At 41.5% G+C, this 12,355-nt stretch overlaps 1 protein-coding gene across 1 annotated transcript; it reads left to right on the top strand.

The window, feature by feature from the left end:
* The first annotated feature begins 5,402 nt into the window (after positions 1-5,402).
* Positions 5,403-11,580, top strand: LOC112556405. Its single transcript, XM_025225385.1, has 5 exons — positions 5,403-6,080; positions 6,334-6,531; positions 7,575-7,700; positions 8,144-8,416; positions 8,958-11,580. Exons 3-5 carry the CDS (start codon positions 7,657-7,659, stop codon positions 9,772-9,774), a joined length of 1,134 nt encoding a protein of 377 aa, XP_025081170.1. The 5' UTR covers positions 5,403-6,080; positions 6,334-6,531; positions 7,575-7,656; the 3' UTR covers positions 9,775-11,580.
* Positions 11,581-12,355: the final 775 nt, after the last annotated feature.

Raw genomic sequence — 12,355 nt, 5'->3', positions numbered from 1 at the left:
AAAACAGAAGAAACATCGTAATCAAAACGGTACTTATCTTTTCTGAGCATAAACAAGGGAAACAACCCTGCCCTCAGTAGCTTTAGTACTTATTAACTAGACACAAACGAGAACTTTTAGGAAAGCTAGGCTGTCACCTAGGGCGCAGTCTATAGCTGTACTAAGCTGGTTGTCTTTGGCATGGCGCTCCTTGATCGTGGGTCGTGCAGATGGTGGGACTTGAGGGTACAGAGGAGCTCGGGTTGTCTCCATGGAACCATGAACGTAGATCCCCTGGACCGATGGCAGACGATTTTTTTTTTCACTTAACTGCTAGAACGAGGCGATCGGGACCTCAGAACTTCCGGTAAGCCTACCATGGTTTAGCGCAGGAGTGGGCAAACTTTTTTGCTGCGAGGGCCGCATTGCTGGGTCATGACTAGTCCGAGGGCCTCACCTTGTAATTGAATACAAAAACACGTAAAATCGCCAAATTGTAAACAAACGCATTTATTTAATAATGAGCACATGAAATATGTAACACTGTAGGAATAAATATAAAACCAGAATGAACAATTAAGCACACACCAATTTAATGAGAAAAATGTTTTTGAATACAATTTTGCTGAACAATTCTTTTAAAATTTGGCTCAAAATTACTGGTAGATACTCTCATAACTGACTGCAAGTTTGCATCTGAAAGCAATGACCTGTTCTTTGACTTGTTTATATTCATGCAGGAAAAACTTTGCTCACAGATGTAACTTGAACCAAATATTGAAAATAGCTGGGCAGCAAATACTCTTAAACAAGGAAATGATTTGTTGGAGAGGCACTTATAAAACTCAACCAGTGACAGGGAATAATTCAATTCAATGGAACTTTATTATCTCACTAGGAGAAATTATATGACGTGGTATGACAACTGGCAATAGAGGTTTTTGGTTCTAGGAACAGGACAAATGATGGATTTTTCCAGATATTTGGTACAGTACTCACTTGTACAGACCAAGAGAACAACTGAGTAAAAACACCAGACAGCTGAGTCGCACAGTTTTTCAACACTCTTCCACAAATACCCTCAGGGCCACATGCGTTCCTCACATTCACCCGTCTAAAAAGGGATAAAACAGCGTTTTCCTTAATCACAAAGTCATCCAATTCGCTCCCATGCTGCTCCTCCCCTACTCTCTCCTCCAGTGCAGAAATCACATTAAATAACTCCTCCCCACCATCATCCCTCTCAAAGCGACAATAAAATGCATTCAGTTTGTTTGCATAATCTACTCAGTAGGCAGGAATAAGACGTACAGCGTTGTGATCGGACTGACCGATTTGAGGGAGCTGGATGGATTTGAATGCATTGGAATGTTGCCGTAGCAACGATCGGGGTCACCATCAAGACGGGTATTACAAGTTACATATTGTTTGAAAGCAGGCAGAGCAGATCGTACAACCCCAGTCATTAAAATCACCAAGTACAAAGTTAGGAGCATCTGGGCGAAGTGACTGTAGCGATCGGACAACTTCGGCGATCTCCGTGGCGGCGCGTGACAATGTCGCTGTTGGGTGCGCATACACAACATTGATACACACCAGTCCAAACTCACGTGGCAGATACTTGGGCGTGAGAAATATGTCGATTGAGCGTCTGGAGATCGGTCGCCATGTGGACCCGGTGTGCCAACAACAACACCAACTCTGAATGCACAGAAAACAACTGCCACCACCACCAAACCATCCAGCAGCAACACAGCACGCATCCTGAATCTTCATAAAACTTCCAAAACGAAAAATAGTCCCTCCAACAGTGCTGAAACAGGTGAGCAAACGTAAAAACTATGCCAGCTGAACACACGCGTCTGAGTCGCCCCGTGTGAAGCGCCCCTTTTGTGACGTGTACGATGGTTATTAAGTATAGGAAGTATGGACGGATGGACGGAAAGGATAACAATTGCCAATAACCTGGTGTTGGATATACACAGGTCAAAAGCACAGCATGAAGTGAGTCAGTGATATAGTTCGAAGTCACGCGGTGATGTCAGCAGTGACGACAATCTACTATGACGTAGAAACGCAGCGGACGAGGTACTGAAGCACAGACAAAAATAAATGTGAATAAAGGAAAATAAGACCACATATCCACAACCACCGTCTGCAGGCACCACACTCGGAGAAAATTCACTCGCAGATCAGTATATCAGTATATCAGTATATCACATATATTCACACATGAGCGATCTGAAGCAGAACGACGACAAACAATCCATTGAACGAAAGTAAAGATGAATCTGCACAGAACGGTCACCACTGATCATCTCCCACATAACAGAACCAAAACCGAGGTCACCAGAATGAAAGAACAGCACATCCAAGCTGTTGCAGCCAGGCACACTACAAATTAAAGTCAACAGCGAAGCCTCGGTAAGCAGCAATAATCCATCAGGCAGGACCGAAAACAAAGTAGGTACCACCCATCCGCCATCTTCATACGTCAGTTATATATGAATAAAACTTTTCCTTCAATGCATGATTTGATTGAAGGTGTATCAGTTCAAGTTGTAATTCATCAGGTGCATCATCAACATGAACAGAAAAAGGACATGATAATATGTTGAATTTTGATTCCATCTCCTTAAAATCCACAAATCTTCTTTAGAACTCGGTTTTCGGTAATATTTTGTGTGTGTTGCCAATTAAAGGGCTTCTGCGGGCCGCAGAGAACCACTTGGCGGGCCGCTATTTGCCCACCCCTGGTTTAGCGAATGACTTCAATGGCTATGTCACCAAAGTCTGCAAGAGTAGCAACAATAAAGAAACGCACAAAAGGCGGTTGATACTGCTGCTGGTAGAATGTAACTGCAAGTATCAAATCGTTCGGTGTCAGTTTTTTTCCGCTTCCGCGAGCAGGAATATCGACAGATCAAGACAAGTGGCGAGCGGCTCTCATTCATGCTACAGGCCGCTAGATCAGACCACGAACGTGTCTATTAATTCGTGATCAGACACAAGTTTCAATCTATTGAGAGCCAAGATTTGTTCAAGGCACTTGGAAGAAGAGTGCATTAAAAAAGGCACTGATCTTATTTACCTCTTGCTCTTCTTTGTCCTGTTCATGCTATAGTTCGCGACTAAAAGGCGACAATTTTCACATAGCCAAGGATATGCGTGTGCGGACGTTTTGTCGACTGGACGTTTCGCCGCTGGACGTTTCGCCGCATTATGTCATAGAGAGAGAGAGCTTACTTACTTCTCAAAGAATGAAAGTAACTACTAGATTACACAATAATTCTTTATTTCAAACAAATTTTACACACAGACTTCACAGACAGTTCACTTTGATTGTCACAGATTATGCGCAACAGCTTTGAGAAAAAACATTGATACAATGGCGAGAGAAATGTGTGAGCTAACGGTTCACATGAGGAGGGATAGTGAGAGAGAGTTCACTGATACATTGATACAATGGCGAGAGAAATGTGTGAGCTAAGGGGCGTCCCACACTTGACTTCGGTTAAAGGTCCCTCGTGAAATGCCGAAATGAAGTGCCCCGCGCCGAAACGTCCGGCGGCGAAACGCTGGTCGGCAAAAGGTCCGGCTCCGAAACGTCCAGCGGCGAAACGTCCAGTCGACAAAACGTCCGGCTCCGAAACGTCCGGCAGCGAAACGTCCGTCGGCGAAAAGTCCGTGTACCAGGATATGACCATTTAAAAAAAAATTTAGTTATTAATAATCGCGTCATTCATTAAATTACTTGAGAAGTGTATTGATTAAATATTCTTCTTATTGTTTTTAAAAGCTCGCTGTAGATGAATAGGCCTGTCGCGTAACGCGACCGGGCGTCGCTGGACTCGCTCTCTCACAGCCACACTCGCAAACACAGACAAACTTCCACGCGCCCGCCGCGAGCAACAAAGCCAATCACTCCTCAGTGAACATAAAACACATACACAAAAATACACTACAAGACTAAAGTTTATTGGCGGCCGCAGGATGCAACCACCAACCCAACAAAGAAAGAGAAAATATATATAAAAGAAACAAACAAAAAAAAAACAAACAAAGAAAAGTAAAACCACACAGTGGGGAGTCCCACCACTAACGCACAACTGAGCGTTTAGCCACGCCCCTCTACTGATGGTGTCCGTGTGGTCCGACGCGACACAAACTTCCCCCACGGCACACCCACTAGTCCCCCCTTCCGGGCCACTGCCTGAGTTGCTTCTCACTGCCACAGGTTAATCACGGGGTCACGTCCTCGTCTATTGTCAAGCCCGCTGACACCTCGGCGCAGGTCTGTTCGCACACAGGTACACGCAGTTGGCTGGCCGACTGCAGTCCGTTAGTCCTCCGTCCGCGCGTTTGCCGTTTCACCCCAATAGGTTGAGTGAGCGGGTGTTTGAGCCTGCTGAAAGTGGTGTGCATGAACAACGTACTCTACCGTCATGCATATAACATCACAAGGCTGGCCTCTCAAGCGCCCTTTGTACTAAAACCAACAACAGCGTCGTCCGCTATGACAGACGCGAAACTTTACCTACACAAAGAGAATACCCTAGCAAAGTCTCAGATGCTAGCGCATCATAACTACCCCAATAGAGATTCCAATAAAATACAGATGCAGCACATAAGTCCATACAGAAAATCTCTCAGCCTGTCTCACGCACTTCTCACTCTTGCGCACCGGCCGGCTAGCCACTAGCTAGAAAAGATGGCGACAGGAAGCTCCAACTACTCACCCACTCGGCTCATGACGCGTTCATTCTGCCGCACGCAGAAAACGCAGGAGAAGGTGGAACTGCTCCAGGACACGTCCCCACCCCGGGGAGAATCAAGGCACACAGCCCAGTCCTGAGCGCCACACAGAAGGCTCGAGATACGGGAGGGACGCACCAACACAGGGAAGCACACAGCAAGCCCTGGGTACATCAACATCTCCTCGCACCGACGCTCTCCTCTCACACTGCCGGTCCGACCCCGGGGTCTCAACACAAATAACTCAGGCCCGGCTCTGGGGAGAGGGAAACTTCCGTCCTCCCCTCGCTAATAGGGTTTTCGCCATACTGTCCCGTCACTGAGGTCAGGCCCCGCAACAAAAGACCCCATCAGGTAAGCGCTTGACTTATGGTGTCTCCCGATGCGGATCCATTACCTGCCTCAGCAGAGCGAAAGGCGACCGCGCCTCCCCCTCAGGCAACCCCCCTCCGGGCCCCCATACCTCGACTGTACACCCGCAGCAAGCAACACGCGACAAGGCCTAGTGCTTTCCAACGAAATACCCGATTGTATATAAAAGCGAGAGACCGAGGTGAAGCATATATATGCGAACACTTCATGATTATAGATCTAGAAGTTTAAATGCGATTCATATTATTTATTATTTCATACGAAAGATTTCCGACTAGTGAAGCAAATACTTTTGTGTTCTAAATAGATACGAGTTTGTTAAAAGTGCAAACAAGCAATACAGTTACGGTAATTATATTGTTTATATCAAACGTCTCATTAAATTCCATTTTCGCGCTGCTATTCCGGAAGTACGGCCGGCCAGAGGCTCGCCGAGACTGACCGCGGATCACTTCGCAAGAGGCCGACAGTGAGTCTCGGCATACAGACATCAGCCCACCTATATCTACGTCCATGATGGAACGTATGCGGTCATGTGGGTCAGGGTGGCGCGGTTGTTGTCTGCATTGGACTTAACGGTCACCTTCTGGTTTGTTTCTTTGCTCTAGGCCAGTCTAGGGGATGTGCTCGTGAAGTTCTGTAGGCACACCTTGAACTTTTAGTGTGAGTGTAACTTTTTAAAATTTTTTTATAAAGTTTGCTAAATAGTCAGCATTCGCCTACGGCCATACCACGTTGGGGCCGGTTGCGACTATTTTTTTCCCACCGACTTCCTGCACTGACTTTTCTACGCATGCGCGAACTCGTTGCTACGATGACAGACCTTGACCTCGTCCCTGCGAAAGCGGAAAGCGCGCGAGCAGAAATTAACACAAACGTGTACCATGGCAGTCTCTGTTTGCAACAATAACTCCTGCCTTTCTCTTGTACTGGGTGAAAGAGTGATTGAAGAAAGAGTATTGGTTACACTAAAGGTAACTGTTTACTCTTCTTGATGATTTTTAACTTTGCACTTTTAAAACTTTTTTAAACAGTTGGGATAGTGCTGGTGTCTTCTTTTCGCTTGTCAAGAACTGTGCATTTTGTAACAAAAGATAATCATTAATTAAATGGTAGATGTAGAGTGCTTGTCGCTGCTGATCAGTGAATTAGAAATGAAGCATATGTGTGTTCATTGACATAGATTGAATACATTTTGAAATTATAATGCAACGGAAATTTTCTCAGGAGATCCTGCCACAAGCACATAACTACATCATCTGTAGCTGTAAAGGAAATGAGACAGAGTTTGATGCAGTGATAAGGGCAGACATAACAGAACAAGAACAAGCTGTTAATTGGAAGGCTACGTTTGAATCAAAAACAAAGACAACTTGGCGTACTGAAAGGAGCCACCCAGGTGTACAGAAAAAAGTACTGTTTAAGGTAAGACAAGTTGCAGTAGCAGATGTATGGGTATAAACTTTAAAAGCCATCTTTGATGGTCAAAAGTGCATTTTATTTATCTTTCAAAGTACAGTTTTGGTAACAGCTAGAAAATTGAAAGCTAGTTTGAGACTGAAACTAATGAGTGCTTTTTCACATTGTCATGCATACATTTCAAAATAATGCAATTAGGTAGACTCTTAGTTAAAACAAACTGCCTTTATTTAGCTAGTAGAAAATAAACTTCTTGCCTTCAAAATTTATTGTAATGTTACAGTATAATAATAAGAAAAGCTGACTATAATAATATTCCCACTTCTTTTGTTGTACCTTTTAGATCTTATACGAAGGAAACAATTTTTAGTGCAACCCTAACTGTTGTACAGTATTTTATCAGACATTCTTTTATAATCCTTCATAATGCCTTGAAATCTTTTTTCACATTTTTCTCTAATAACTGATTACCTGTTTTGGCAGTTTTTGCACTGAGTATCCTACAGCACAAAACATTCTTTTATACATTTTATATGAAATGTAACTATTAAAATCCAAATACTGATTTCTTTCTTTTACTATAGCAGTAGATACACAAATCACATTGCTATCACAATTGTACACACTGATTCACTGACAGCCTCTTTTTGTGCAATAGCAAATGTAATTCCGTGTATGAAAACGATTGTCGCAATTCTGAGAAAACCAGTGCTTGTCTTAAAGGTTAGGAGCAGGAGGAGAAACAGGGACATTTTCCAGAAGCAGTCCATGTTTGTCACATGATAGTTAAGATAAACCAAATACCAGTTAGCATTTGTCATTGATATATCTAGACTCAACATTTAAAAAACTAAGTTCTATTTTATTTGTGTACAGTTGTACACCAGCTTGAAATTTATGGCATTGTAGTGTGGCATTTAATACTGATCAAGAGCAATCCTTCCAGATACTAAATAAATGACTAAGAATTATAGATATAGGTTCATGTTAACAGACAAAGTAAATAGTAACTGTCCTCACTTTCCTTGTTTGTTTTTTTTTATACACAGGAAGAGTACCGCTGTCAACATAATACGAAATCACGTTCCTCCAAAGCAGATAGCCGGAGGAGCAGCAAAAAACACAAGCTGCATGGCTAAGTTACAAGTCACCGTAAACAATCCAGTCGTCAGCAGGTTGGTAGTATATGGCTTGTGTATCAGTTATTTTCTCTTTGTTCACATTGTGTAAATATGTTTAAGTCTGTAAATCTTAATGCATGATAGTTAATTCTCAATGTGGCAACTATTTTTTTCCAACATTCATTGTATGCATGCACAAATAAATATAAGTGGTTGCCAAGCTGACAAACCTTGACAGCGATATGATTGTGGGAGGAGGTGAACTTCTTACTCCGTTATATGTACTTAAAACATTGTCATATTAGGAAGTCTTGTTAAGAAAATACCTCCTTTCTAAAGTTGTCTACAGTCTACAAATGTATCCACATTTCAGCATTTACATAGTAGTCAACCATCATCAGATTCTTTTCTTACTTTTTATGGTATTTTATTAGTTTATTTCATTTATCTGTTTATATATGTTCATTTTTAGATGGATACTTATTCTGATATTTTAGATGGAAAACCAAAGATCCACACCGTTTGGAGCACCCTACCAAGATATACCTTTTATTCCACCACAACCACCCAATTCATGCTGCCTCAGCACTGAAGCACAGGGATGTGTCAAAAGAAACACAGACCAAGATAGACCAGCTGCTTTTGAATGGGTATGCTCCTGCTGCTGCTCTTGAGAAATTTAAGTTTGACTTGCAGCTGGAGGATCCAGTTAACTATATTACCATCAGCGGTGATCGTGCTTTGTGTCCAGATCTCAGCTGGGTGTACAGGTAAGATAGATCTACTTTCTTAATCTTTACATTTTCTAAATTGTCATTGATACTGTTTGGTTCCCCAACCCCCCACCACCCTGACATAAAATTCCTAAACATCTGATTGTATTTTACTCGTTTACATCCTTCAAAAACCAATTAACATCTTAAAAACTAGAAAGGAGTTCTTTACTAGAATCTTTACTAGACTGATGACAGAGTTCAGAGTTAAAAATATTAAGATTTAATTAAATTTAAAATCTAGTCTGGAGTGGAGGCTTTAGAATGTTTTGGATCAGGCCTTCATTGCAAGAACATATAGGTCTTTTGTATAGCCAGGAATATTTTACAATGACAATATTTCTAGCAGAACAGAAATTTTTGACAGCCCTCTTGTCACACGAGAAACTGATGTTTATGCATCTTTCCTGATGATGATACATATATTTATAATAAAATGAAATTATATGCTTGCAGTTAGGCAGAAGGCATAAGAATTCATTTTTCGCAGTTTCATGTCTTTTATGGCATTTACAACTTCAATGAATGTAATTTTCAGGCGGAGTTATGCACTGGGACAGGAGAGATATGGAAGAAATGACTCTACTGAGTCTTTGAAGGTCTTCATACAGAGTATAAACTCAAATTTTCCACAACAGACAATCACCTGTCAGGAAGATTCAACCACCAAAGATGCTACTGTGGATTTTGCACAGATGGACATGACTGAAGAGGGCCAAATGATTGTGGACATTTGTACCCCACTGATGCGTAGGGTGCATCACACCTTAAAACACAGTGGGGAAATAGTGTTCATAGATTCTACAGGAAATGTAGACCGCACTGGTGTTCGTGTGTTTCTTCTGGTAGCTCACAGCTGCTTGGGTGGATTACCACTTGGTGTAATAATCACATCCAGTGAATCCACAAGCACCATTAAAGCAAGCCTAAAGTTGCTCTGTTCTGTAATTGGCCCCTCTGGGTTTTTTGGCCGAGGTCAGAAGGGACCTCTCATCTTTATGACTGATGACTCTAGGGCAGAGAGAGCAGCTCTTGCGGAAATTTTCCCTGAGTCAGGGCAGCTTTTGTGTGCATTCCATTTACTACAAGCCTTTTGGCGTTATATATGGGATCAAAAGACCCAAGTACACAGGGATCAACGGCAACATATATTTCATCTGGTAAAAGATATTATGTATGCAGATAATAAAGAAATGATGGACAGAATTATTGAAAAGGTACTAACTGATGAAGAAAATAACCCTGAAATGCGCCAGATTATCTGTTATATAGGAACTGGCCAATATCATGCATCCTCCTGGTTTGATAACCTGAAAAGTGATAACAGGTCAGCGGACACTAAACTTGGTGTTTGAAAATGCAATTCAAAATGAGGGTTCTGTGTCACCTAAGCCAGAAGCTCAGAAATCTGAGACCTATAATGTTGTAAGCCTCTCTCAAGAGCTGAAAAGACTTTTTGATGACTGGAACAATAAACTCATTGAAGATCCACAATCATATGCCGAGGGTATTGATGCTCTCCTTAAAAATGCAAAAAAAATACACCATCTCAGTTTAACAGTGCTATGAGTACTCTAGGAAAGTATTCTGGGTTTGCTTTTAAAGCAAATTTCAAACTTAAAAATCATCTTGTTGGAAGCAAGAGAATAGGAGTGCAGCCAACGACCCTTCAGTGTAGAAAAAAAGCACTGCCTGGCTGTAAATATCCAGGTATGGGTCGTCCTAGACAAACATTGCAACTGAAACGCACTTTGCAGAAAGAAAAGGGTGAGGAAGTGTTATCTGGAGCCTCTCTGCCAAAAAGACGTAAAAAGGCTCCACACAATCTTACTGAATGTGTTTCGAATAACACTTCACTTGGAAAAAACCATGGACAAAAGTGAATTGCATGATTGACAAATTACAATTGAGATAGTTATACTGGTGTATATTCAAGTATTCATGCTTTTACTTTGTGTGTAGTGTTATGTGTCTACATGTAAGAAAGAAAAAGAGAATCTTTATGAAATGCTGCAACTTTAATTTTTAATGGAATGCATAGAGGGCATGGGCTTTTAAAGCATTGCATTGCTGTGAGAAAATGACATTTTCTTCTCCCTGTGGTTAATGGTCTCTATTTTTCTTGTCAATAAAATATGCCATTTTCTTCTCTCCATGGTTAATGGTTCATTTTTTGTTATCAGAAACCTACTTCTATCAAGAATATAATATTTACCCAGTTAATACAATATTTAGTTAAACCATTTTCTCAAATCTTCTGCCTGGGTGACATTCCTGGTGCATTAGAGGGTGTGGTGTAATCATTATAATGCCATATCCCCAATATAGTTTCATTCACACTTGTTGGTACTAACAATGATGTAGTGTATCCAAAAGCAGTATTCTTTTTAGGTCTTGTCTGTTAATATTCTATGCTACATAATTTGACTGTTTATGTTTTTTTGTCCATTATTATAATTGGTGATTATGTTTAAAATGTTGTGTATTGTCCATTATTATAATTGTGATGTAAATTCTGACTTAAAACAACTGTTGATGTTTCATAAACAAGATTGGTCAGAATTCTAATTTTCTCTTACTGTGTTAGTGCTAGAGGGACATGTTGCTTTGATCTCATTTCCCCCTCTTTTAAAATTAATTAGAGAGAATTATACCACCATCTGCCTCTTGTAACTGTTATTCTAAACTAGATATAACTTGATAAAGAGATGTGTTGTAAACTGAAAAAATATAGATCTATATCTTACTTTCTGTGTTTATGTGATCTATGAAGGAAAGATGATGGGAGGGTGCAGCTGATTTCCAAGATAAGTAGTAATTTTATAGTTGTCATATATATATATATGAAATACCTGAAAATACATTTCACATGCAAAGTTCTTAAGAAGCAAGTTAATTTTTGTCTGCTTTGAAAATAAAGACTTAAATGCACAATCAGTATTGTTATCATTTTTGTGCTGTTAAGCATATGCTATCAAATATCAATATTGGAGCCATCGAATGGTGTATAGATTGCTGTTCCACATCTGCGACTAGTTTCACATCTTTGTTCACTTTCGTTGTCTTCGTTCTTTCACAGTGCTGTTGCAATGTTCATCAGAACATATGTCACAACTTTCTCATTTAATTTTACTATCAGCCTTGAAGGAGAGTGTGGTTAAAAAAAAAATCTATCTATCTATTCCTCTTCGTGCATCAGGTTGCACATAAGGCCTCAGCCAGAGTCCGCCACCGATGTCGATCGGCTGAAACCCGCTCTAGGTGACCCCATGTCCAGCCCTTTCCCTTCATCTCCCTTTCCACTGTTCTTCTCCAAGTTTCCTTTGGGCGGCCTCGTTTTCTTCGGCCGTCTGGAGTCCATCGTAGGGCGACTCTGGAAAGGTCTGCTGTCTGCTGGCGGAGCACATGTCCAATCCATCGCCAACGCCTTCGTTGAACCTGCGTGGTGATGGACTCGGTTTCAGTTCTTCGGTGGAGTTCTTCGTTGGTGATGGTGTTTGGCCAAAAGATGTTAAGTATGCGCCTGAGGCATCTGTTTTGGAAGACGTCAAGCTTGTTACTGATGGTTTTGGTCATCTTCCAAGATTCTGATCCGTAAAGGAGGGTGCTGATCACATTTGACTTGAAGATTCTCAGCTTGATCTTCTGGCTGATGTTTTTTGCCTTCCATGTGCTCCTGAGTGAGGCGAAGGCCTGGCTGGCTTTCGCCAGTCGGGCTCGAATCTCCACCTCCGCATCCCCGGTGTTTGACATTTTGGACCCAAGATATGTGAAACTGTCAACTGCCTCAATCTCTTCTCCATTTAGTTTGATGCTGTCTTGGACTCTGGCGTTCACTCTCATACTTTTCGTTTTCTTTGTGCTGACCTTCAAGCCAAGGTTTCCAGCTGTTTCTGAGAAGGCCTTTGTTTTTTCATGCATGTCTTGGTGGCGGTG

This window comes from Pomacea canaliculata, linkage group LG2 (genome assembly GCF_003073045.1).
Source record: "Pomacea canaliculata isolate SZHN2017 linkage group LG2, ASM307304v1, whole genome shotgun sequence".
NCBI classification, from domain to species: domain Eukaryota; kingdom Metazoa; phylum Mollusca; class Gastropoda; order Architaenioglossa; family Ampullariidae; genus Pomacea; species Pomacea canaliculata.
This window is presented reverse-complemented; position numbering and strand designations above follow the sequence as displayed.

Excerpts from the sequence above, each read along its gene's own strand:
- LOC112556405 (XM_025225385.1), top strand. The coding sequence starts at position 7,657 with ATGGCTAAGTTACAAGTCACCGTAAACAATCCAGTCGTCAGCAG. Across the intron at positions 7,701-8,143 it reads AACAATCCAGTCGTCAGCAG|ATGGAAAACCAAAGATCCAC; the intron begins GTTGGTAGTATA and ends CTGATATTTTAG. Across the intron at positions 8,417-8,957 it reads GATCTCAGCTGGGTGTACAG|GCGGAGTTATGCACTGGGAC; the intron begins GTAAGATAGATC and ends TGTAATTTTCAG.